Source organism: Pieris napi, chromosome 3 (genome assembly GCF_905475465.1).
Source record: "Pieris napi chromosome 3, ilPieNapi1.2, whole genome shotgun sequence".
NCBI classification, from domain to species: Eukaryota; Metazoa; Arthropoda; class Insecta; order Lepidoptera; family Pieridae; genus Pieris; species Pieris napi.
Window position 1 is genome coordinate 11619603 of NC_062236.1, and position 25504 is coordinate 11645106.

General features: G+C 33.6%; 2 protein-coding genes across 7 annotated transcripts in view; one reads left to right on the top strand and one right to left on the bottom strand.

Annotated features, from left to right (window-relative positions):
• Window positions 1-5405, bottom strand: part of LOC125063763 (spectrin alpha chain) — a 35351-nt gene extending 29946 nt beyond the window's left edge. For all 4 annotated transcript variants that reach the window (XM_047670369.1, XM_047670368.1, XM_047670367.1 and 1 more), the window contains exons 1-6: window positions 5275-5405; window positions 3061-3149; window positions 2419-2592; window positions 1733-1999; window positions 1333-1521; window positions 793-981 (exon numbers count right to left, since the gene is read on the bottom strand). In XM_047670369.1, coding sequence (XP_047526325.1) covers window positions 793-981; window positions 1333-1521; window positions 1733-1999; window positions 2419-2592; window positions 3061-3135 — 894 coding nt within the window. In that variant the 5' untranslated portion in view covers window positions 3136-3149; window positions 5275-5405. The remainder of the gene's footprint in view (window positions 1-792; window positions 982-1332; window positions 1522-1732; window positions 2000-2418; window positions 2593-3060; window positions 3150-5274) is intronic.
• Window positions 5406-5697: 292 nt separating this feature from the next.
• LOC125063397 (protein vav) lies at window positions 5698-24641 on the top strand. 3 transcript variants are annotated; one of them, XM_047669816.1, is made up of 16 exons: window positions 5698-6080; window positions 9807-9982; window positions 10318-10377; window positions 10442-10607; window positions 14496-14666; window positions 15300-15515; window positions 15982-16101; window positions 17072-17188; window positions 18063-18239; window positions 18954-19156; window positions 20139-20256; window positions 20598-20740; window positions 21185-21319; window positions 22023-22172; window positions 22677-22848; window positions 23088-24641. In XM_047669816.1, exons 1-16 carry the CDS (start codon window positions 5862-5864, stop codon window positions 23160-23162), a joined length of 2418 nt encoding a protein of 805 aa, XP_047525772.1. In that variant the 5' UTR covers window positions 5698-5861; the 3' UTR covers window positions 23163-24641. The 3 variants fall into 3 exon arrangements, with proteins under 3 accessions (XP_047525772.1, XP_047525773.1, XP_047525774.1); XM_047669817.1 differs by having other exon boundaries at window positions 22677-22845; XM_047669818.1 differs by lacking the exon at window positions 10442-10607 and adding an exon at window positions 13967-14105.
• The last annotated feature ends 863 nt before the right edge of the window (window positions 24642-25504 follow it).

The window sequence follows — 25504 nt, forward strand, 5'->3', positions numbered from 1 at the left end:
TTATTTTAATGGTTCTTACACATTCCAAATTAGAAACATAGGAACGTAATGTACTGTAATACAAAGAGATAAGTCACTACAAGAAAAACTCTGTTACTAACTAACGTAGAAAGTCTGTTATTTGAGTTTGTTTTTGAAAAACTTTTGTTAGGTTAGTAAGAACTTCGTATAGTATTGTGAATTGGTGACATCATTGTTTTCATAAGATCATCATCAAAGTAAGTCTTAACAAACACATAGAGCGTTTCAGCAGTCTTCAGAGAGAGAGTTGGTGGTATTGGTGCTTAGATTGTGTAAAAAAAAATGCGCGTCGTTTAAACCGGACGTATTATCATAATGGTCGCTATAAAGCAGTTGGTCGCTTTAACCGGAGTCGCACTAAACGGTTATATTTTCTCAGTACCTAACTTGAGTAACCATTATCGTCGTTACAAGCGAAGTCGTTGTATATGAATTCTACTTTATATGCACATTAAAAAAAAACCCTATAGTATTTATTAAATGCAATATCATCTCTACCATGAAGTTGGGACCATTAAATATAGTAACCCCTGATTAATTATTTATTTTAGTTTACGTCTGTAAAGAATAAATAAAAACTTTTCGTTTGTAAATCTAAATATTGCACCGATTAAAAACTTGTCTCCAATATAAAGTTACATTATCAATGAACAATATAGATAACATATACTATATATTGACGATTATCACCTATCAGAGTAGAGCATCAAAGAAAAATGTTGCAAAATATCTTTTTGTTCTGGATTACATTCGACCACACAAATGAATTACCTGTAAAGTCTGCACGGTAGCAAGATCGCGTCCATAGTCGTCAGATCCAAGAACCACATCCTTCTCCGAGATCCAAGCGATTGTCTCATCAGCATCACGGTTGAAGCGTTGAATCTCATGAGCACCGAATAAACGCTCTTGACGCATCAGCGCCATTTGACGGAGACGCTGCCAAGCTTCATTCAGCTCCTGGTTTATTAATGATTAGATATAGAAAATAAAATATAAAACTATTTCTGTATTGTTAGCACTATAATATTCCTGGCTTAAGGAATAATAATAATTTGGAGTAATAATAATGGAAGATTTAGAATGTTATTAAAATGTACAATAAATCAAAGGGGCCGTTCATAAAATACGTCATACTGAAATCAGCTTTTTTTTTGACCCCCTCTCCCTCTCACCCTATTGTCACGCTGTGTCACACTTTCTGTGACCCCCCTAGAAATATTTCGTCAATGTCGTAAAGTTGGATTGTGTACCGAAATTATATTTATACGAAATAATTCTCTTAAAACATGACTAAGGCATTATACTCACATCCTTCCTCTTAACGATGGTCTCTCTCTCGGGATGTCCTTCGAGCACCAGTCTCTCAGCCAGCTGATTCACTTCGGTAACGCGGTACTCTTGCGCCGCCATGTCCTTTTGGAACTCGTCAAATTTGCGCTGGAGGACCTCGACATGTTCCAAATCCGAGCCAAATTCTTCCGCACATACGAATGTTTCCTGTACAACATTAAACCATAAGAACATTTTACATTAACATCCAAACCTACGCAAGTCAAGGAAAAGACATAAGTAGATGATATTTAATCGTGATAAAGTCCCATGTTTTTGAATAGTAAATAACTTCTGTTAATCATGAAATTATTAAATATGTCGAAAAATAAATAATTCAGATTTTTTACCAAACCAATAGTACCAGCATGAAACCTACCTTGTCATGAATCCAAAACATGACTTCATCGCAGTGCCTCAAGAATTGTACAAGCACCAACGCCTGCTGAAGTTTCATTCCCTTCTCAGCAAGGCGAGAGAGCAGAAGCTCCCACAAACGGTGCAACTCATCCAAACGTTTGCGAATGGTGTCAGACGCAAAGTGACCGGCAGAGATCATCTCACTGCCAGTATTGTCAAGAACAACGATAGCATTGGAATGGGCAGCTACTTCGGCCTCAAAGGCTTGGTGTTTTTGGATCTTAGCCTATTAACAAAACAAAATGTTACTATTGCAAGCATTGAGATTTCTTAATTTGGGCCTAGGAACTTACTATTACAAATAATAATCTGGAAAAATAATTTCTTTCAGACTTAAATCGCAAATTCTCTTATAGCAAGCTTTAAAAAGGAAGCCTCTAAATTTGTGCCAACCAATCATAAGACAAATATTTTAATGTTAACCTTTTCTTTTTTGCAATTTGTAAAGTATGTTTACAAGGATTAAGGGCGGCCTATTTACAATCAAGAGTGTTTTAGAAAAATACCACTTGAAGGATCTAAGCCAGAATTTTATTAGTACATATACGAGACCGAAGTTTTATTGCAATGTAATTAACACACTGAATTGATTGAACTGATAAAAAACACCTTCGTCGAAATCATAATATGAAAAGTCGAACGTACCTGCAGGTTGGTGGGGTCTTTGTAGCTCTCATCGCTAGCAGCCTGCAATTTCTCCTGAATCCAGGATTCAAGCTCGTCAGCATCACGCTTAAAGTATTGGAAGCGTCGGGAGTCTTCCAGTTTCTCACGCTTAGCGCGAGCCTCTTGCTTGAAGTCTTCATAACGATTCAGAACCTATGTGTTTAAAAATAATATAAACATTCAATTATATCAACATTATTGACTAGGTTCAGCTATAGAAGCCAGAATAAATATGACCGTCGTCGATGTTGCGACCACTATAATCTTTGATATTAAACGGCAATACATTCAAGAAAAAAGTGTCTGGGTATATCCTTTTATTTTTATAAAAGCTATAAGTTTTTTTATGTTTTCTTTGAGAAATACAGTTAATCCAGTTCATTCTCTATTAATATAATATTAGTTGTGGTATATCAAATTAGGTTAATGATAATGGTAATCCATTGCGGGTACTTAAAATACTATTATTGGTTAATAGTAAAACAATTTAATTTAAAAATATTATTATTGAACATTAAAACGTGACCCTAAATTCACTATATTGTCTTGAAACTTGGATTGTTATTTAATACATAATTTTGTTTGTACACAATTAGTTACAGGTAAGTATTATATTTGTACCTGTTCACGTCGTTCCTGAATGTCTTCAGCTGTCTCGAGGATCTTCACCTCTTTGGGTGGTGGAATCTGCTCCATGTTGAATACAGAACCTAAAACAAATAAAACTATGAATAATTTATGTAATTTTTTACTCAAGAACTTTTTCATACACAAATTTTGTATTTAATCCAATAATTAGCAATAAATTTTTATTATTAAAATCTGTAATACACAATAATAATTGCTTTACAAAATAGTCACGTTTTTCTACTCAATTATCTTCAAGGCTAATTTGTACACATGACAAATTACAATAAAAAATTACCACATATATTTCAGAAAGCTTAGATATCCCCCTTCTAGCTTGGCTAGAGACAAATATTCATCCAAAAGTCTCTGATATTTGTCAATGTATAGGCCAGAGTAGCTAGGTTTATCTGTAGTCTACATACCTTAGTATACTAGTCTAGGTATGACTAAACTCAATTACTCTAACATCCTCGAATCCCAATGGCATGCTACAATAGGGGGCTTATTACACACATAATTTAATACCTACATACTTCCTCTAGGGATTGTTCAGTTGTATAAATAGAACAGATGTGATTTTCGTTTATTGTTAATGTAATGATTCAGTGGAATCTTATTAAAACACAAATATACTAAAATAGATGAATAATAAATATCATGGATATTGAGATAGGTAACATACCTTTCACCACAGAATTTTGTGCCCATAGATAAAACAAGAATGCAATAAGTAATGCATCTGTTAAATTTTATTATATAACACTACTACATAATATAAAACAAAACATTCTGCTTTTTACAAACAGTGTAAATATAATGAAATTATAAGATAAGACAAGAACACACCAACAATCTAAACCTCCTTGTTGATGATTTATTACATGGGGACTTTCAAAGGTCATACTAGTATGAATATGAAATAGTTTCTAAATAGTAATAGTCTCTGGTTTTTTTTTTTAAAAACCTCCTCATTAGCAAGCTACTAACAACCCTGTTGCAAGTCATTGAGTACTTAGATACTGGGCTGCTGGTAATAAGTCCTTAAAGCGTAAATAAAGGTCAGTCACAATTACATCACACAACCTTGTGACTCATCTGGATCCTTGATCATTTGGTAATCAACTGTTTAAAATAGCCTTTTGAGTGTATTACATATATATTTATAGTATTTTAAGGAATAATAATTACACTATAACAAAATGTAGTTCCAATTACATATTGTAGAAAAACTTGTAAGTATGTCAAGAATCATCTATAGAACATGCAACAAATAAGTAAAAATATAGTGAAACAACTGTAATTCTAAATTAAAGCCATATATTCTACCAGTCTATGCCATTTAGGTCACAACATATAGGTGGGGCTGACAACAGCATTGCAGGCATAGAATTGCATTATTAATTTAAATTTCACTTTTACTTAATTTTCTCATAATTTACAACTCTGCTAGATATATATAGAATAAGAAACTTAATTAAAATAAAATGGTAGTGTATACATATACATTATAAAAGACAGAAATATGTATGAATTATTTATGATACATTTCAGTTAATAACTGAATAATAGATTACATATTAAATGTTTGTTAAATAAAATGTGTTAAATAAATATATATAAAAAAGAAATTCCCATTACTTTTCTTTTTAAAATTACTCAAAGCAAATAAAGTAATCTAATAAGATAAACCCATTACTTCCACTATGTTTAGTAGGTCATCTGGTTCTAGAGAAGATGACTATGGCTAATCAATAATTTTACCTAATCTGCAATCTTTACCATATAAATTTTAAATTAAAGCTATGAATAGCAGGTGGTCAGTCTTGGTTTAAGGAACCACTGATTGTAGCTCATATCTGCAAACTCAACGATAGATTATCACAAGTACCGGCCTACCTACCTATAGGTGCACTTCCCAACTTATACAATGACGTAATGCCCCAAAATAAACCTTAAATGGATAACGGGCGGCGGAGTTTGTTATATTGAAACATCAAATAGCTATATATAACAGTATGGATATTTTAAAAACGCTTAACTCTAATTTAATTAAACTAGGTGACTAGGTGTGTCTAAGATTACTGGGACATATACGAAATACATGGATTTCAACGATTAAGATGGGTGTGTCAGATAATGAAATGTTTTTACCAAATGAACAGTTAAGCAAAAATTAAGTTGAGAATTAATTGTAATTGTACTTACTGTATCAACAATATATATAAATGTATGTAAATAATGAATTTAAACACTTTCCACAACAAAAATTACACAAAATATCGTTCGTTCGACATCCGAGCCGCGTCACTGAACTATTGTTGCCACTTACTTATGACTTGCGAAATGCGAATTGCCAGTAAAGTTAAAACAGTGTTGCTAGACAGCCCAAATAGCTATCATGATGTTGTAATATATTTATATTTTAAAACTGTTACAATACAGTCGATGAAAATATATTGAACGGACAATATAATAATTAAAAACAAAGGATATTTAATATTTTTTACTTTCTTATTTATATAACTATGTTATATAGCTATGTTCGGTAATATTTATATTCTTACTATCTAACAGTTAAACAGCTTACAGCAATCAGCATACATTAGTTAAAATCTGGCCACACCGGAATTCAGTTGTCAAAAAGTACTTGTGCGTTATGGTTGGAGTTATGTTTGTTGTATCAATTTGTGTGTCAATTATTAATTAACCCTTGTTAAAATGGCCTGTTGATTATTAAAAAGCAGAGCTTAGTTCAGAAACAATCGATGTTAAGTGTATTTGGTGTGTGAATCATGGCAGCTGGTGGCGAGGATCTATGGCGCGAGTGCGCGGGTTGGCTTACTAGATGTGGATTATTACGGCCTGACCATAAGGCGAATTGGGATACAAGCACTATACATGATTTGGCTTATACCTTGCGTGATGGAGTCTTGCTATGTAACCTTCTGAATGTCCTGCACTCTGGCTGTATAGACATGAAGGACGTTAATCAGCGCCCCCAGATGGCCCAGGTACTTCGACCTTCATTCTAATTTACATTTAGCCGCCAAAACCTGCAATAATCACATATTGCTGGCAGTTAAATTAGCTAATTTGAAATGCCTTCATACAATATTACTCAACATATTTGTCATAAGTAATTAGAATAATTACCATTGTTTTAGACTTGCAATTAATTTAAAGTAGCAAGTACATTAGATTACACTTTAATTAATTAAATCAGCATGAGAAAATGTATATCTAAATATTCATATTATTTTAATTAAATAGGGCTAGTTAGTAGTAATAGCATCATCCCATTTAAATCCTAGTCTTTTAAGGCAATAAAGTAGTAAAACTATTGTTTAGTAGTGATGCCTTGATAAAATATAATCAGTGGCTGCTGTTTGTTATATCAATAATACATTAAAAAGAAAACCCCTATTCAAGAATTTATAAAAAGAGATTACTTTGATAATATACAGTACATTGTACATATGAAATCCCACAACACTAAGTTCATATGAAACTGTTTGCAGCAGCAGAATGATATATGAAGCAGATTCTACACGAAACTGTACCGGAATTTGACTAAGATGTCTTATCTTTTGGTCAGGATAGCATCTTGAATGTTTGAAATTACTTCAAAAGCGTATTAATAATTCCCTATCATTTAAATGTGATGTGGGTAAAATATAGTAATTAAAATTTAGTGAAACATTATATTAACATTTGTATTAATAATAATTTTTTAATTATTCATATTCATTCATTTAATCATTCTTTTTAATCATCATAGATTTGACATCCTATGAACCATATGGAATATATATAATGATAATGTAGAATAACTACAATTTGTTACATTATAACCTATTTATCAATTTATAATTATTTAAAAGATTTAACCATCTGATTTATTACCGAATCACCCTGTATTTTTTCCAAGTAGAGATAATAATATCTGTTTTATTCAAATGGCTTGTTTAGCCCGGTCATTTTAGACATAAAAATAGTGATCAAATAAAGAAAATTCCGACAAAGCCAAATTTTCGTAGAGACCTTAGGTTTACCACAAGGAATAAAGTGTCAAAAGTCCCCATCAGTCCCATGTGAGCTTAGCGACTTATTCGGGGTCAAAGGTCAAAATTTTAGGTTTTTTGGCTTTTTCTCGAAAACGGTAAGTTTTATCGAAAAGTACCTCAGAGCACAGTTGTAGATCTTAAAATTCTCTAAAAAAATGGTCCCTATGATTTTTTCTCTAAGACTCACTATTTCCCAGATATTGCGCTTGTAAGAATCATATTCCACATATGCCACGTATATACATATTTAGGTACTCAAGCAAGCAAAAATGCCTACTCGTGTCTCTTTTATGTATACATTATTAGTATAACCTGGGAAGGCGCAGCAACGGACAGAAAAATATTCTTCTAAAAGTTTATCAGCTTATCCAAAATGCCAAAACTTTATTTTATTTTTACATGCGATGACCGGATGCGATACTACGTCTGCAATGTTTAGAAGGGGCAAAAATTCAGTATTAAAATTATTTGGAAAAAATGATTTGATTGACTGCGCAAAAGTATTTACAGAAATTAATTCTTCACCTCAAATACTAATTACTAAAGGAATTCGGTTTCTTCTTGCGGTTTATGGAGCTCCAAAAAAAATTGATTGCATAGATACGTACAGATATTTAACATTTGTAAAAAATACACGAAACAAAAAGCAAGTACAGCTATCTTGTCTTCCTCCAACATCGGCATCTGCTGGTCAAAATTTGTTTCGAGTATACGATCAAGTTCAGACATGGCAAGGCAATGAACTGAACCCTGAAGACTGGGGTTGGAAATTGATAAATAATACTTTGGAACCGATTCGAACTTTACTGCCCCCTGCTCCAGAAAAACTTCTTAACACTATTTTTTGCAATTGCAAGAAAGGTTGTAGTGCCAAATGTGGCTGTAAAAAAGTAGGCTTGCAGTGTTCTCCAGCGTGTACCAATTGCCAAGGTGTCTCTTGCTCAAATGTTCAATTAAATACAAGAGAGGAATATTCATGTGATTTTGATGAAGAGACAACTGATTCATCTTCATTTGAACAATTTCTAAGCGCTTATCAACAGGAAAGAGAAGAAGAAGAACAAGAAGAAATTGAAGAAAACATGATTGTTGAAGTTGAATATGAAGAGTATGAGTCAGATTAAAGTAATAAAAAAAAGTTTGAACGACAGTTAAACTCAATAACCCATATCAATAATCTTCATACTATTAAATAATTATTGTTCCTGAAAATATCGTCAGAAAGGTTCGTGAAATAGGCCTACCGGGGATACCACGTTAAAAAAAACGCGCCGAGTACACTACCTCACAGGTGGTGAGGAAATGTGTGCATATTATGTAGAACGTGATTCTTACAAGCGCAATATCTGGGAAATAGTGGGTCTTAGAGAAAAAATCATAGGAACTATTTTTATAGAGAATTTTAAGATCTACAACTGTGCTCTGAGGTACTTTTCGATAAAACTTACCGTTTTCGAGAAAAATCCAAAAAACCTAAAATTTTGACCTTGGACCCCGAATAAGTCGCTAAGCTCACATGGGACTAATGGGGAGTTTTGACACTTTATTCCTTGTGGTAAACCTAAGGTCTCTACGAAAATTTGGCTTTGTCGGAATTTTCTTCATTTCAATTGTCTAAAATGACCGGGCTAGTAATAATCATATTTAGTGAGCCAATTTTGTATGTTGCTGAAACAAGCTGAATATATTTATTAAGAAATATGAATTATAATTCAAATAAAAAAAATATAATTATATTGAAATATAATGAAGAAATATTACTATTAAGTTAAATAAAACTATTAATATATCAGCATAACCTATTTTTCTACTATTTAAAAATAGGTTATGCTGTTTAATTTAAAGTGCTATATATATATCATAGTTCAGCTCCTCAATTTTTCTATCTTTAAATTGCATAAACAAAGTATAGCCATGCCAATAAACTGATTATTTTAAACAGTTACATAATTATTGTGCCAGTTCATGAATTAGATAAATCTAATACTACTTTATGTGTAAAAAGTCCTGCTTATGTGTAAATACAGTGTTGAAACAACAAAAAAACATGTTTTCTAATATATGTAAAAGAAGTTCGGAAGTTATTCATCAACAGCACCATTAGTCAATTATCAGCACTAGCTAATTATAATAAATAAAGTGGAATTTTAAAAGATAAACATTTTCGCAAAATATAATCTGATAGCTTTTATCTGAGAATTCTTCAAGCAACAATACACCCATTTTTCTTGAAAGTGACAAGGCTAAATGGATATATGATATCTCAATAACACATTTTTCTTTGAAGTCAACCTTTAAATAGAAATGATATCTAAGTATAACAAACTTGTCTTTTTTTATTAATTTTCTTAGTAAATTTTTAGACATCAATTAGAAAATCTGATGTTCCACTATGTCTTCTTCAATTTATAGTACAAATCAGCTAAATCAGGTGTGACACCAAGTTTATCAAGAACTTCATAGAACTCAAAGTTTTTGTATGCACACGCTAATATCCGAAACTACAAAATCAATTCTTTCGCTGCTTTTACAAATTGATTCAGTTTAGTATTGCTAATGTTACATTTAGGCAGGAACTAGTTATTATACGTCAAGTTGTATCTGTTTAACTACAGTTGCAACAACGTCAATTTAAAATATAATCGACATCATTTTAACATCATTCTTTTTCAGTTCCTGTGCATGAGAAACATAAAAGTATTCCTAAGGACATGCCACGAAGTTTTTGAATTGCGTGAGACGGATCTATTTGATCCATCCATGCTATTTGATCTCTCAAACTTCCACCGAGTACTCTGCACTCTTGCCAAACTCAGTCAGTGTCCAAAGGCCTTGACTAAAAGTATAAAGTAAGTTATTAATTATTCTTTTATTAATAATAAGGTCAACACCGCACCTATAGTAAGATTTATAACTAGTTATAACTAGGACCATGACAACAAAGCTCCGAGGCAGCGAATTCTTCAGACTTAATTGTATTATTAGGAGTAATAACCTACCTTATAATTGAATTAATGTAACAGTACACGTTGACCACTGTATAATGTGTAGTGCTGACAACTGAAATCGCATACCTACAAGTTGCAAAGTAGTCTGGTTGATTTTTTAATAACGTAAATATTTCAAAGTATAAGATAGGACCTTAATCATGATTACATTTAAAACTTACAAACAACTTTTTCAGACCATTCTCGGCAAACAGAACGCTATCAGAAGAGGATATTTATAAAGATCTACAATCTGTGTAAGTAAATTATTTTTTTAAATCTCAAATTATTAAAATGAGTTAAGCTATATACATTTATTAGTGCGAACCAATCCCTGGATATACCGCCCTCGTACGAGACGGTTCAGCCGCCGGCTTCGGAGGTGCCCTGGGTACAATTCACCATACCCAGCAGTAATTGTGAAGAGAGGGTTGAGGAGATATATGAGGATCTCTGTTATGTCAAGTTGAACTCGGAAGTACCTGAGGTGGCGATCTTATTAATCTATGCAAATAGTTTAGTTTTAACAATAAACGACGAATAGAGCGAGGTACGCTTGTAGATTGAGCTCTTACATAATTAACAAAATTATACCCGATATTAATGCAATTGATATAAATATAACTAACGATTATTCTTCTAACAGACGTGAAACAGGTGTTTCGTGTTTAGCTTCTGGAAACGCAAAAATATATTTCTAGGAAGCCTAAAACTACTTTACTAGCTCTTAGTTTAGGATAATGTAAACTATTAGGGCGATAAGCAGCCACAAAGTATTTAAATTTAATGATTTTAATTTAAAAAAAATTAATTTCTTTTATTATTACTTAAGATGTCATGTGGAACATAGTGTTATGGCTGCAGCTCCTTACAAACATTCCTTACAGAAAACTTGGCGATTAAAAAGGATGGCGGAGAGATTATTGCCTGTTCATCTCTTCTGTTTTACGCCCTTGATTTGAGAACTGGCAGTAAATGTAAAATTAGAAGCATTTAATATGTATTTCTTTTTTTGACTTTCATAAGTGTACATTGTTTTTCCTGAATAAATGATTATATAACTATAGTAAATGATAAGAAGTGTTCGCTTAAAATTATAACTAGCAGTGCCAGTGTTTATCCTGTTTGGGTGTTAAGTCGATTGTTGGAACTAAACGATTTTGCACAGATATTTAATCGCTTGAAGCTCAGTTTGGTAGTGTGCTAAGCTTGGTGATTTTCAGTTTTGCGTGGTGCACATAGATTTAATAAGTGTGATTAGAAGATACTAGAGCTGGCAACACTGGTTTTTTTATGATTTTTGCAAGAGAACCCTTAAATCAGACTTAAGGGATAATTTTTAATTTAGCTGTTAGGTTGCTTGTTTATTTGACGTATTTATTTTATTTAATGAAACCCTCACTTCCACGTGATTTCTATTTAAGACGAAGCAATTAACAGTTAAATGCTGCACCGATTTTTAATATAACCGTAGTAAGTACGCAGTTACGCCTGCTTTAATTACTAATTGATTACTAAGAATGATGATAGTCAATAATAAAACGTCTAATGGCAACGTGCAATTCTTAAAATATGTTCTCATATAAAAAATATTGTTCATGATAATAAAGTTCTTTAAATATAAATTCGGTCGAAGCGTGATTATAGCCTTCTCTAATATATCACAAAAACATTGTTTTCATATCGAACCAGTTTTGACCAGTTCAAGCTAACAAACTCTCCAACCTTTTAATGCTAGTGTAGATTCTAAAGAGGACGGCGCGTACATTATACGAATAAATTATCCTTGACATGTAGTCTATTAATTTTGTAAATTGGACTATAAAATTTGCCAAAAGACCTTGTATGTAAATGACAGTGCGATTCGCATCGATGGTTACATTTGATTTAATATACGGACAATTATGTATTTTTTTGCGCGTATACTAGTATATTTTTTATAGAATATATTCTGACATGTTGGATTGTAAGCATTGCTCCATTGGCGTTCAAAGAAAATTACCAGATTAAATTTGGCTCAGCTTTTTACATCTACACTTAATAGAAAAAACGTTGAACAATCGTTTTTAATTATTATAAGTTTTCACTTCGAAATTCAAACGCTGTGTTTCTAGATTTATAATATCGTAAACCGTCGGAATATAGGCAAAGTAGATCGAGAAAAATTCAATAAAAAGGTTTTAAATAGCATTTGTGTTCGCATGTATGTATCGCAGAGATTATCACGAAGCGTCTAGCGGATACGCGGGAACTTATGGGCAGGCGGCCCCAATCTAAAAGGAAATACAGTACCTACAAGCCTTCCGTCCTAGTATGGTTGTCATTTGCAGAGTACATTCGATTATTAAACTAAAAATTGGAATCCATTGGTTGATTCTGAAAGATTTGTGTGCATACAACGTGAACATAATATAAGTTTAGATATTTCCGAACCAGAGCGACTTAGTCCTTAATTAGCATATCAATATATAAACCACTTATTACACTTACGCGTGACCATGGGCAATGTTGTCTCCTACCATCACATAATCTGTCTGGCGTGTTACCGTTTCTTTGGAAAAGATCTTTTAAGAAGTACGAATATTATTTTTGATTAGTAATTGAATGTCAAATTGAGTATTATTTGATACTTAATATAGCGAAACAGCTATTCTCAGATATTGTCCGCTCGAGAAATATATTATTTAAAAATAAAAGGTGCCAACCCTATTGTAAGTTACAACTTACTGTGCGCCCACGTCTCAGTCGTGCCCGATTTGACGATAAAACCTGACCCAAATGAATGCACAAAGGAATAAATACAAAGGCGTCGTAAAATACTGTAAAGTCATGCTCACATGAATGAGTCCCATTAACACATTATTGAACTTGATCATGTCCCCGACTTCGTCTGTATATTGGATAAAATAATAATAAAAAAAATTGTAAAAAAACGATCAAAGTACACATGTCAGAAGTGAAACTCTTTTGGCAAACTAATTTTTAACTCTTGGTCATATATATACAATTCTAAAACTTTAGGTTTCCGAGACTTCGAGAGAGGGAAGAAGGAAAATATGTTAGGAATTTAATTGTCATTCAAATATTAAGTGTCGATAATAATTAATACAAATATTATTTTTCTTTTAATATTTATTTCTCCGATGATAAAAACACGTGGCATTTTAATTTACAATTCGTCATTTGAGTTTTCAATAAATTATTTTTCATAAAATATAAAATACAAATATTTCATAAATTCCCTTTACGACATTGTAATTTTAAAAACATAATTTTATAAGGCAATTCACCCTTCTCACTCTCTCTCAATCGCTCTCTCCCTTTCGACAAAAACGCTGCACATCTTCGTGACGTTTCGTTAAAATTTTACCCTCATACTAAAGAAGTTTCACTTCAAAAACGACATGAATCTATTTTAAATTTTTTTCGTAGTTTATGTGTCAGTTTATCGATAGAAAAAAACTACTAATTACAAATACTATAGCTGGATATAGTACTCGCTCTGATGATAATACTCGGATACAAATGTAGAGTAATTGTGTGTGTATTCATTTTAAAGTCGTTTTTAAAAGACATCCTATACTAAGTACGTACTTAGTATAGTAATGCGTGTATTAAAATGAAATACTGTTTATATCGGATTTAATTGTTAAATGTTTAATTACTTAAACTATAGGTTATCCTCCATATAAACCATCATTATTTTATATTTAGTTCCAGCCCTGTTGTTGTTCTTGATGTTACTCCGAGATTTATGGATTTGATGTATTTTTATTTAAAATCGTCCAATATTTGTTATCTAATAATCCGATAAAAACAGTATATGATATTTATATGGGCGTACAGTGGCGCGGGCGGTGCGTCGACTCGCGAGGTGAATGAGTACGCGAGCTACTGTGCCCGAATCCACGACGAAGAGATCTACCACGACCTGTGCGTCGTCAAGGGGACCGAGCCGCCCGCACCTCCCATCGCTTTCACTGCAGTGCGTGTTTTTGTTTTTTTTTTTGCTATAGCGGAAGTAAAGACATTTTAAATTATAAGTTTATAACCAGATCTACATATATTTACGTTAAACATACAAATGACAACATATAAATCTATCAATAAAAAATAATGAGTTTAATAACAGTAGAAACGGGATCAATTGATGCATAAAATTTCGAATAAAATCAAAAGAAAATAAGTAAAAACGCAGCACGCATACATAGAATTATTTATACGCTCATTACTTCCGCTATCTTTTTTTTTACGCCGACTAGTTGTTTGCCGTAATGTTAGCATTGCATAGAATGGTATTTCGCTAATTGCTTATCTGTGATCCATTAGGAATAACCATAGATTAGAAATCGTCATAAATATTTATTTATTGCAGCTAGCGTCGTCCTCGCACAGTTTAGAGAAACGGGATTATGTTATACGCGAGTTGGTTGATACGGAGTGCAATTATGTGGACGTGTTGAGCAAAATAATTAAGTATTTCCTGAGACCACTTATGCCGTACTTGAAGCCGCAAGATATGCAAGTGATATTCTTCGGTGTTAAGGTGAGTGTAGTGCCGTAATGATTTATAGGTCCTATAATCTTGTGTCTTCCTTTGTGTTTAATGATATTGCCGTGGAGTCATAGTAGCTACAATATATCTTATTTTAGAGACCCAGTATTCATTATTGAAATCTTACATTACATAATAAAAGCCGTGTTTCTCTATGGAGACTATAGCCTGGCCTCGGATGTCTATCTGTTTAATATTTATAGGAATATCAGGGTATTTACTTTTGTGGGGACATACTTCGTTCTAATCCATTGATTGATGTATGTACATTAACGCAAAACGGTTCTTAGTTATCTATCTATGTATCTATAAATATAATAGTAATAAGCCTTTATTTATCAACCTTATTTACATTTAATATACAGAAAAATATATTAAAATTGTATTATTCTAAGATTCGGTGAAGAAACGTCTTCAACTTTTTCCGGCGTATTTTATATCTTGCCGTAATCATCAAATGTATACCTATAATAAATAGGCCGACGACATTAAAAGGGTAGCTGGCAAAAACTTGATGATGTCGGCACAAAATAAAATACGGTGGAAAAAGTTGGGGGAGACCTTCTCTTTCTATCAAGGATACATTGCTTTTAAGACACTGAAATAGAACAATTATTATTACAGGATCTACACGAAATTCACACAGGCCTTCTCCGTCAACTGCGTTTGGCCACGGAAATGTGTGTGCCAGGCAGTGGTACGCCGAGGCTGGCTGATGTTTTTCTTGCGTGGCGGGAAAAGTTGCTGCTATATGGGGATTATTGTTCGAATCTCACAACGGCGCAGGATACCCTCAAAACGCTGGATTCCAGGGACGGGACGTTTAGTAAACAACTTGCAGTAAGTTGTTTTTAAATCGAAAGTAGACTACGTCATATTGACTAGAGTCTGACTAATGAAAGAAGATAACGAAAAAGCGCGGCAAATTAAAAAAAAAATAGTATGGTATCCCTAAGTTTGATATATTTCGTGGATTAAACTTACTTGATACTTGATTTTATTTTATTATTTTTTACATTAATAGTAACTGTATTTCTATGAAATTAAATACTATTCGTATTTAATTCTATCAAATCCGTCAATTTACCGACTGATTTATTTGAAATTTAAAACACATGGATTTTTTTTAATGTACCTAGCCGTAATATTTAGTCAATGTAGTATCCAAATATGATAAAAAGTGGATTTTGGATTTTTTTCAAATCCGACATTGTTCTACGACCATGACGATATGCAGATAAAAGAAGGATAGATTCAAGTTATAGTAGGATATAGTCTGTAATAATATGCCTCTTTGTTTCCGTAGAAATGTCAAAAAGAGCACAGCGACGGTCGCATACAGTTACGAGATATACTGTCAGTGCCGATGCAGAGGATACTCAAGTACCATCTGCTTTTGGACAAACTTGTGCAGGAGACACAGCCGGTATGTAAAAGAAATTAAGAATTAAGAAAGTATACTTTAAAGAGCAGTGCAAAAGAAGTGTTGGCCTAGTGGCTGATACGACCGTCGTCCCTGAGGTCGTAGATTCGAATCCCGACTGCACCAATGACTTTCTTTGTGCGCTTTTAACATTCGCTTGTGTTGTAAGGAGCTTGAGAAAACCGGCACTAAGACTCGGAAGAAAGTCGACGGCATGTATCAGCGATGAAAGCTGATCTACTTGCCTATTAAAAGTAACTATGATTACATACAGTAATCTGAGGGCTTAATATTTTGTAACCCGACTGGTTTTTTACACTAACGCACTAACACTTTCATACAATAAATTATGTTAAAATATAGTGAAGTCCAAATGCAATATAAACATTGTTGTGGTGTTTTGTAAAATTACATGTTTTTTAAATATTTTGTAAAATTATTAATATTTACGTTTTCTAAAATTAAATCTAAGATTTATTTATTTTATTTATTTATTATTCTTATTTTTACAGTATCAAAATACTTATACAATAGAAAACTAAACTAAAAACATAATAAAAACAAAACAATTAAAAACGTAAAACCTAAACCTTTTTTAACTAATTATAAATAATGCAATTCTTGTGAATTCAGCCAGTGTGCAACTAAATATATCCGTCTCACAAGCAATAATTTTACGGTGCGCAAGACATGTAATGGTGCTTCCCTAAGTAAGTTCGTACGCGCCCGAGGCACTGCCAGCAGTTGCGACCGCTTACCACGCCAAGTGTGGTTATTTGGCACACGTAGCCCCAGTCTCTCCAACATTTTCGCATTATATATTTTACCCCTAAGGACCTTAAAAAAATATAATGCGATAGTAATGTCCCTTCTTACCTGTTACTTATTTTATCCTACCATACCCAAGATGTGGGATACATTACTGAGTGAAATGGGTACACTCCACACAACCTCATGTTTATAAAAATTACAGAATCACGAAGAATTCCGTGGACTAGAACGAGCGAAGGAAGCAATGGTAGACGTTGCACAATACATCAACGAGGTGAAGAGAGACAGCGAAGTGCTTGCTTTGTTGGCTAAAGTTCAGGTAATATTAACTTGCTTAATGTATCCGAATGTGTTGGTCTAGTGGCTACAGCGTGTTACTCTCATCCCTGAGGTCGTAAGTTCGATCCCCGGTTATGCACAAAAATACTTTTCTGTCTATTTTCGCATTAATCACTCACTCGTACAGTAAAGTAAAACATCGAGAGGAAACTTGCATTAGACCCAAGAATTCGACGGCGTGTGTCAGGCCTATTATATTGACAAATGATCATGAAACAGATACAGAAACCTGAAGCCTAGACTTAAAAAGGGTGTAGCCCCACTGATGGTTTTTTTTGTCATAATTATTCTTATTCACAAAAATAATGATAAATGTCAAACTATTATGACGTAACTGCGTTGACGTACAGTAATTTCGACAGCGATCTCAAATCCCACGACGCTTTTCTTTAGACTCTAATAATTCCTGCCTTCGTCTAGAACCATATACTAGGTATGTTTGTGACGTTTCATCTAAAAAAATATATAGTTTGGTAAAGAAGTTTCAACTGGTGCCAATGTTATGATCATCTAAAATTCGCGGGCGAAATTCCAAAATTGTTGAAATGTTATTTGAACGTTGTTTTCTTTCACATATTTAGAGTGTTTTAGATATTAAAAAATGTTCAATATATAATAAATTACTATCTTCCTCTAATAACGTTCTTTACTCTATGGCCACATTCCAATCAATTCTTTATAACTCTGTCCGTGAAGAATAACACTAGAAACTGGATATAATAATAATAATCGTGAATATTCCAGAAATGAACCCCGAATATCGAAAGTTCTATTGAATATAAAATATATTTATTATATTTAATTTTCTTTTTAAATATGTATTAAATAGGTGCTTTAAATTTTTATTTTCATAGGAGAGTATAATAGACTGGGACGGAGCGGAGCTAGGGGCGGGTGGAGCGTTACTAGCGGCGTACGGACGATTATTATTAGACGGAGAACTCAAGGTCAAGGCGCACGAAGACCAGAAGCAGCGACTGCGATATGTCTTTGTGTTCGATAAGCTTATGCTCCTGTGTAAGCCAGTTAAGGTATTATCAAAGAGGCTTATTTCAATATCACCTAGTTATATTTTTTTTAATAGTACAGGAGGGAAACGGACAGTGGGCTCATCTGATGTTAAGTGATACCGCCGCCCATAGAGACTCAATGCTAAAGGGCTCGCGAGTGCGTTGACGGCCTTGGCCTTAAATTAAGAAATTGACATCTAAATGGATGCCAAGTTCTATAAAACTATTTATACTACTATTATAAAATATTTGAATTAGCTTGTTTTTTGTCGCTAATAAGCTTACCCTTAAGTATAGCGTCTATAGTATCATGTCTTCTTAAATGTTTCATGGTTTTTAACTTAAATTTATTGATTAAAATCATAAGCAGTGTTGGCTTCAGCGTGCGACTCTCATCCCTGAGGTTGTAGGTTTGATCCTCGGCTGTGCAGCAAAGGAATTTCTTTCTATGTGCGCATTTAACTTTCGCTTCGACGGTGAAGGACAACATCGTGAGGAAAACGGCTTTAGATCCAAAAAGTCGACGGCGTGTGTCAGGCACAGGAGGCTGATACATGCGTATTAGATTGACAAATGACCAAACAGATACAGTAATCTTAGGCCCAGACCTAAAAAGGTTGTAGCGGCACTGATTTATTTATTAATTAAAATCCACTTTTTGGAACAAGCAAACGAGATTAAACCTACCCATGGAAACATGCGTCGCCGGCCTTTGACTTGACATATTTTTTTTAGGAAAATCAATACTCATACCGCGTAGGTATACGATTAGCCGAATACCGTGTTGAGGAAGGCTGTGGGAGAAGAACATTGCGGACTGATTCGCGATGGGCCTCGCAGTTCTATCTTGTACGTCGGACAAAGGAAACGACGTTTACATTATACGCTAGAACGGATGAATGTCGACGGAAATGGCTAAAGACGATACAGGATGCCATGTGAGTACCACCCCCTATTGTTAGTGTGTATGGTTATAAAAAGAGTGTGTTGTTGAAAATGTATACAAATATTACTTGAAACTATATTTTTTATATCTTCACGCCTTTTTTCCTGAGGGGTCTTGGATCTCTACTTGCTCTGGTCCTGACATACCTCTCTTGCTTCATACACTTGACAATCATCACGCATGCTCATCGGTTACGGCTAGTCCATTCTCTAGTTCGCCTTGGATTTGGTCAGTGTGTATAACACTACCCAACCCGACTTCACCATCTTCTTGTCATTACGTCGCCTTGTAACCCAAAATGCTCAAGTATCTCACTATTACTTATCGTACCTATTATATACTTTACTAGCAAACCCGGCGAACTCCGTTTCGCCACCAGATAGATGGCTTCGTTTTATGTAACATTTCGTTTGTTGATCCCGCTTTTCTGTTGAAATTTTTCCTGAATTTTCTTTGCTATAAACCTCACGGAGCCCGAGACCTTTCCAACGAATGGAAAACCGTGGAAATCGGTTCGTGCGTTCTGAAGTTATAGCGTCAAGAAGGAAAACCCGACTTATTTTTATATAGTAGATAATATAAATGAAAAAAAAAATCGTTAAATATGTATCAAAATAATGATTCTGTTCTACTAGCGATATCTAGTTGTATATAAAGAAAGGGCTGCTTTGTGGGTCTATGTATGATCGAATAAAACTAGTCTGTGACGAGCACTTGTAGTTTCAATACGTAGCAATTACTAGGCACTAACTAACAGAATATTGATGTGCGACACGTACTAATGGGATATTTTTAAAAAATTCACATCAGATGAAAATAAATAACACGATGTAAATAAAAAGGTCTTTTTTAATTAACTATGAAAACTATGGCGTACACTCCAGAAATATTTAAAAAAAATACTGGACCTATTTGAATATTATATTTCTTAATTGCTTCAACTATTTCAGTGAAATTTCATAAATTATTTTTAGTGACAACTTAGAACCTCCGGGGTGTCGAAATACAAATCACAAGTTTGTCCTTCACACATTTGAAAAACCAGCCACATGTCACCATTGCTCCAAGTTTCTCAAGGGCCGAATATTTCAGGTGAGCATTTACAAGTCTACATTTTATTGTTAATAAGAAATGTTCTATTAAATTTGTGGCATTATATCAATATATATGTCTGTAGCGACATCACTATCGGTGCTTATAAATCACTGCAATGATGTCATACCTTGAAACACCCTGTATAAGCAGGAAATAACACTGGGTCCAAAGAGAAATCTCCTGTGTTTCACGATTTCTACGATAATGTGTTTTGATTGATTATTTATTTACATTTTATTAAAAATTTATATTTAGACCCAATACAGCTCTGTAGTTAGACAGAGTAGGTGTCCTATACTGTTTATGTATATATACATATATGTATGTGTGATTCGCAGGGCTACCAGTGTTCCGTATGCAGCGCATGCGCACACAAGGACTGTATCGCGTTATCTGGGCGATGCGGCGGAGGCCTGTCGGTGGCGCCACCTCTGCCGCCGCACAGCCAACAGCCCGATCACGCCTTGCATTATTACATGTGGTAAAATTTTATGATGCTTTATTGCTATTCTATAATGTGTTTCGAAATTAAATTAAGCTTGAAATTTTTAAATAAAATAGTTTAACCGAATTTCAAGGAACCGAGCATTTTTCAGGAATGAAAAAAAACAAATTTAACCAATTACAATATTTTCTAATTTTATTATTTTGATTTTCATATTTGGTGATTACGTCAACAGTAATTATTTACTTTTTTAGACAATTACTCAAACATTGTCTATGATTAAAAACGAAATGCAGTTTCGAGGATTCCTAAAAAAATAAATACGTTTAGGTACTATTCTTTTTGAGAGCTTTTCTTACTTCTGCTGACAGGTTTAAATTCAAGTAAATCTTATTACGTAATACTTGAACCGCCCCTAAGTACTTACGTTTGGAGGTAAGAAATATTGTGATATATATTTCTCTTCCTTTCTCTAAATAGGTACGTGGGCGAAATGGGTCGAGAGACAGCCACGGACCGCCTGGAGCGCCGCGTGGACGGGACCTTTCTCCTTCGAGTCAGGCCTAGAGCACCGCCCCACCCTTCCAACGACACGCATTATGCCCTCTCACTCAAGTAAGATAAACCACAACTAAACATAAAACAATTAATACTTTTTTAACAAATAATCAATTATCACGGTTTAATTGAAAGTTAGTACTTTCATATGTAGTTTTATGTAATTTTAATTTGTTCAATTAGTAATTGTTTTTTTTGTAATGTTTGTTTTGTTTAATAATAATCTCTATACGATCTCTATATGTATGTCATGTTTGCCTTTGAGTGCTTGTCAAATTAAAAATTGTATTTTGTGTTTGTTTTTACCAATGTATCAGTGTGCAAACTCAAACTCAAACTCAAAATATCTTTATTCAAGTAGGTAACCAAGTACACTTTTGAATAGTCAAGTTAAATTAATCGTAAATTTACATTTACTACCAGTTCGCAAGTCAAGGGCGTAGAGCGGGTAAGAAGAACTGGCAAGAAACTTTCCGCCACTCTTTTTAATCGCCAAGTATTGTCATACAAATTGTTTGAACTGGAGCAATTCAATCCCAAGGATTACGATCATTTAAGTAGTCCTCAAATTTATAAAAAGCCGAGCGTTGGCAAGCTTTATCAATAAAAAAAAGTTAAAAAAATATGTAGCATGAAATGATTCGTGCTTTGGTCGAGTTAGCTAATATACAATACAAACATATTACAAAAAAAAAATTAAACTAAAACATAAACATAGTTAAATTATACTTTGAACCAAAAATTTAACTATGATTTGCAGGGCTGACAACACAGTGAAACACATGCGCGTCTGTCGGAAGCCAATAGACCAGGTCCCGCACTACTACCTCTCCGAGTCAAGATTCTTCCGGAGCGTTGTTGAACTCGTCACTTATTATGAACGGGTCAGTCTCGCTGAGAACTTCGTAGGGTGAGTATTTTCTTCACTAATTTAGATATAATAAATATACAATTAATTTTATATGTTACGATACTGGAGATACTGGAAGAGGCCTTCACCTGCGGAAAGGGTCATGCAAAATAATTAGGAAATAGATATAAAAATAGGAAAAAAAATTGTGTAATTCATTTTCTTAAAAAAATATATGTATATAATATAATTTTACTTTGTTATTTGGCATGAAATAAAAAGGCTTTTTTATTTTATTTATTTATATTTTATATGTAATTGATTGTACAAATCGTCAAAATCTCCCTGACAGTCCCATTAACATATTTTCGTCGAATTTCTTCAGTGCCCAAATCACATTCCTAAACCTTATTTTAAATGTAATATATTAAGAAAACATTCGTATTTCATTTTAAACTACTAAGAAATTTATATTTTAGATCTTTAGACGTAAAAAACAAATTGGTCACACTACAGAGAACCATGTATTAGAAATGAAATTAATATAATTTTTCAATGTTCCAGATTAGATTCTAGTCTGAAATGGCCCTTCCGTCGGGTTGTCGCCACAGTTATCCACGACTTCCGTCCCTTGGAGTCGAGTCAACTGTCCCTGCGGCCCGGGGCCAAGGTTCTGGTTCTGAGTAAAGAGGGAGACAGCCGCGGATGGTGGAAAGGAAGGATACTAGACAAGGTAGTAGTACTCTACTTGCTACTAACACTACTAACGCTTGAGTACTATGGCATTCGTCCGTTTCATTTATATCTGCTAATAATCTAACGTGCAATCAATTAGTCATGATCGTAGAACAATGTCGGATTTGAAAAATATCCAAATCCACTTTTTGTCATATTTGGATACTACATTAACTAAATATTACGGCTACGTTAAAAAAAATTCCATGTGTATTATATTTCAAATTTCTGTATCTCCAGGGTGATAACCGTTCAGGCTACTTCCCAAAAGACTGCGTGCTAGAGGAGCCCGAGTGTATAGGCGCACTTGACTGATGTCACTTGTGCGTCGCAGCGCGACGACACACCCCTGACAATCTCATCGAGGACCTGGTCTGAGGTCTGTACAAGACATCTCACGTTCTCACTTGAGTTTTGCCGGGTGCTGAGGATAGTCTAGTCACGAGGGAATTGAGATTGCTTCATACAAAGGGATGCTGCGGGGCCAAATCCTTCGATTTGGACTTTAAGGCAGAACATACATGACACATCAAAATTATTAAAAAAATTACCATATAGCAATTGAATAGGTAGTTCTATATGTAACTAAAATTTTGTGAATCATTTGAATTTATTTCCAAATGATTTGTAAAAAAACATACAAATCTATTTAAATGTTACAAATAAGTTAAAATGCAAAATCAAGGATTTAGTTTTTTTTTGAAAACGGCTCTCTGTATAAATCTATGTAGTCCTAATTAGTATGTGTAACATTAGCAAACCAGCCATAATGACGTTGAATTGACGATTTTATAGTTCACCAACAGTCATTTACATATGTGTGTAACGTCACTGTATAAAAATGTCAGTTTCAACGATTTTTTTTGTCGATTTGCTTTGTTATTATGAAACAACAACCACCGGCTATTTAGAGCGCGGCCATACGATGCGGTAACGGTGCGGTGCGGCGCCGGAGCGCTGCCGCAACGTCATCCTGCATACATACCATGACTATACCATGTCACACGACGCATTGCGTCACCGCACCGCAAGCGCGCTGGAGTTGTGACCTGCTAGACGAAGCGGGGAGAGGTAAAATATATTGCCACACCACAACGCCCGTATGGAACCCTATAGCTCGAAGTAATTGCGGTACGGCGCTGCACCGCACCGTTACCGCATCGTGTGGCCGCGCTCTTATTATTGACACTGATCGCCGCTTTTTTAGATTCGTTTCTATACTAAGTACCAACTAGCGAAGCAAAATAAACAGAAATGTGACAAATAAAAATACATATTAATATAAGTTTTCAATTAGTTCACAAGATCTTAGTATACATATTGGGAAATATTTTTAAAGATATATCGGTTTTTAGTTTGGCAAATATTTGGGCTATTCGATAACCACAAAGTTATAGATATAATTTGAATTGACATTTAAAGTAAACCCCTTGAATATTAGGGTAAAATATTATTTACTTAAAATAACTATTTAAAATATTACTAACTCCTTGTTAATAATTAATCAGTGAAAGAATACTCGTAAATTTGTTTAAAATTTCAATGCATAAGTGATGTTATGTGTCTTATATGTGAAGTTGTGAATAGCGGGTGAAATGCTTTAAGTGTAAATATAAAGTAAGTAGTTATAAGACGACATACAGCTATCTCTCTCATTCGTTTGACAGTTTTTAAGGTAGAAAGGGATATACGTATTTTTTGGATTATAAATGAAAAAATGTAGGCCGTAACTATAGCCTAATACAAATTTTAAGACATGTCAAATAAGAAATTTCGATAATCCATTCAAATTTTTTAAATAGGGAGAATTTATGAAATTATCAAAGTAATTATAATAAATAAATTATTGACATATGGCGACTCATATAACAGAACCATTCGCCTGAACTCATTATAATATATACTAAAGATTCTTGCATTGTCTTGCTTAATAGTTTTCATAAGCGAAGAATTAATATTCTCATAGTAGAAATATTTTCTATTCATATTATCAGAGTTTACAATTTGTATGTTAGAATCAAATATCACTGTTATTGCGTGATGAAATAGTTTTTAATACAAATATTTATGGTAGATGACATATCGGCATTGAACCAATTAAAATCAATTTTCGTATCCAACTAATGAATGTTCGTAAGCCCTCTGACAACCAATTCAAAGTTTTCGCTTTGAGGCTCAATTTATCGTTTAAAATAATACCTTCATGGTATTTTTTGTCTATGGACGTTAGTTGGATATGAAAATCTTCACTATTGCTATACCATTAAGCTAGCAGTAGATAGTAGAGGCATTCGTCCAACAAATAAATGTAGCTGTTTAATAAATGTTTCGCGTACCAGTTGTTAGAGTATTTTTATGAAATCGTTGATCATGATGATTGTAAAACATATAAAATGTTGTTGTCTTTGAAATTCTACTTCAAAAAGAGTGTTTAATGGTTTAAGGTCTCAATTGTTGTCTATGGTGCATTTCTCTTAGTGCAAAATATAGAGTTTGTCTATTGTATAGAATAATTCTTAAAATTATGTCACCTTGCTCCATCATATAAACAAATTTGTAATCGTATTTTATTTGAAGGCGTTGGGTAGTGTACGTATGTGTGCGCCGGCAACGCACCCGCAGCCAATGGGTGTCCATAGGCTGCGGTAACATTGGCT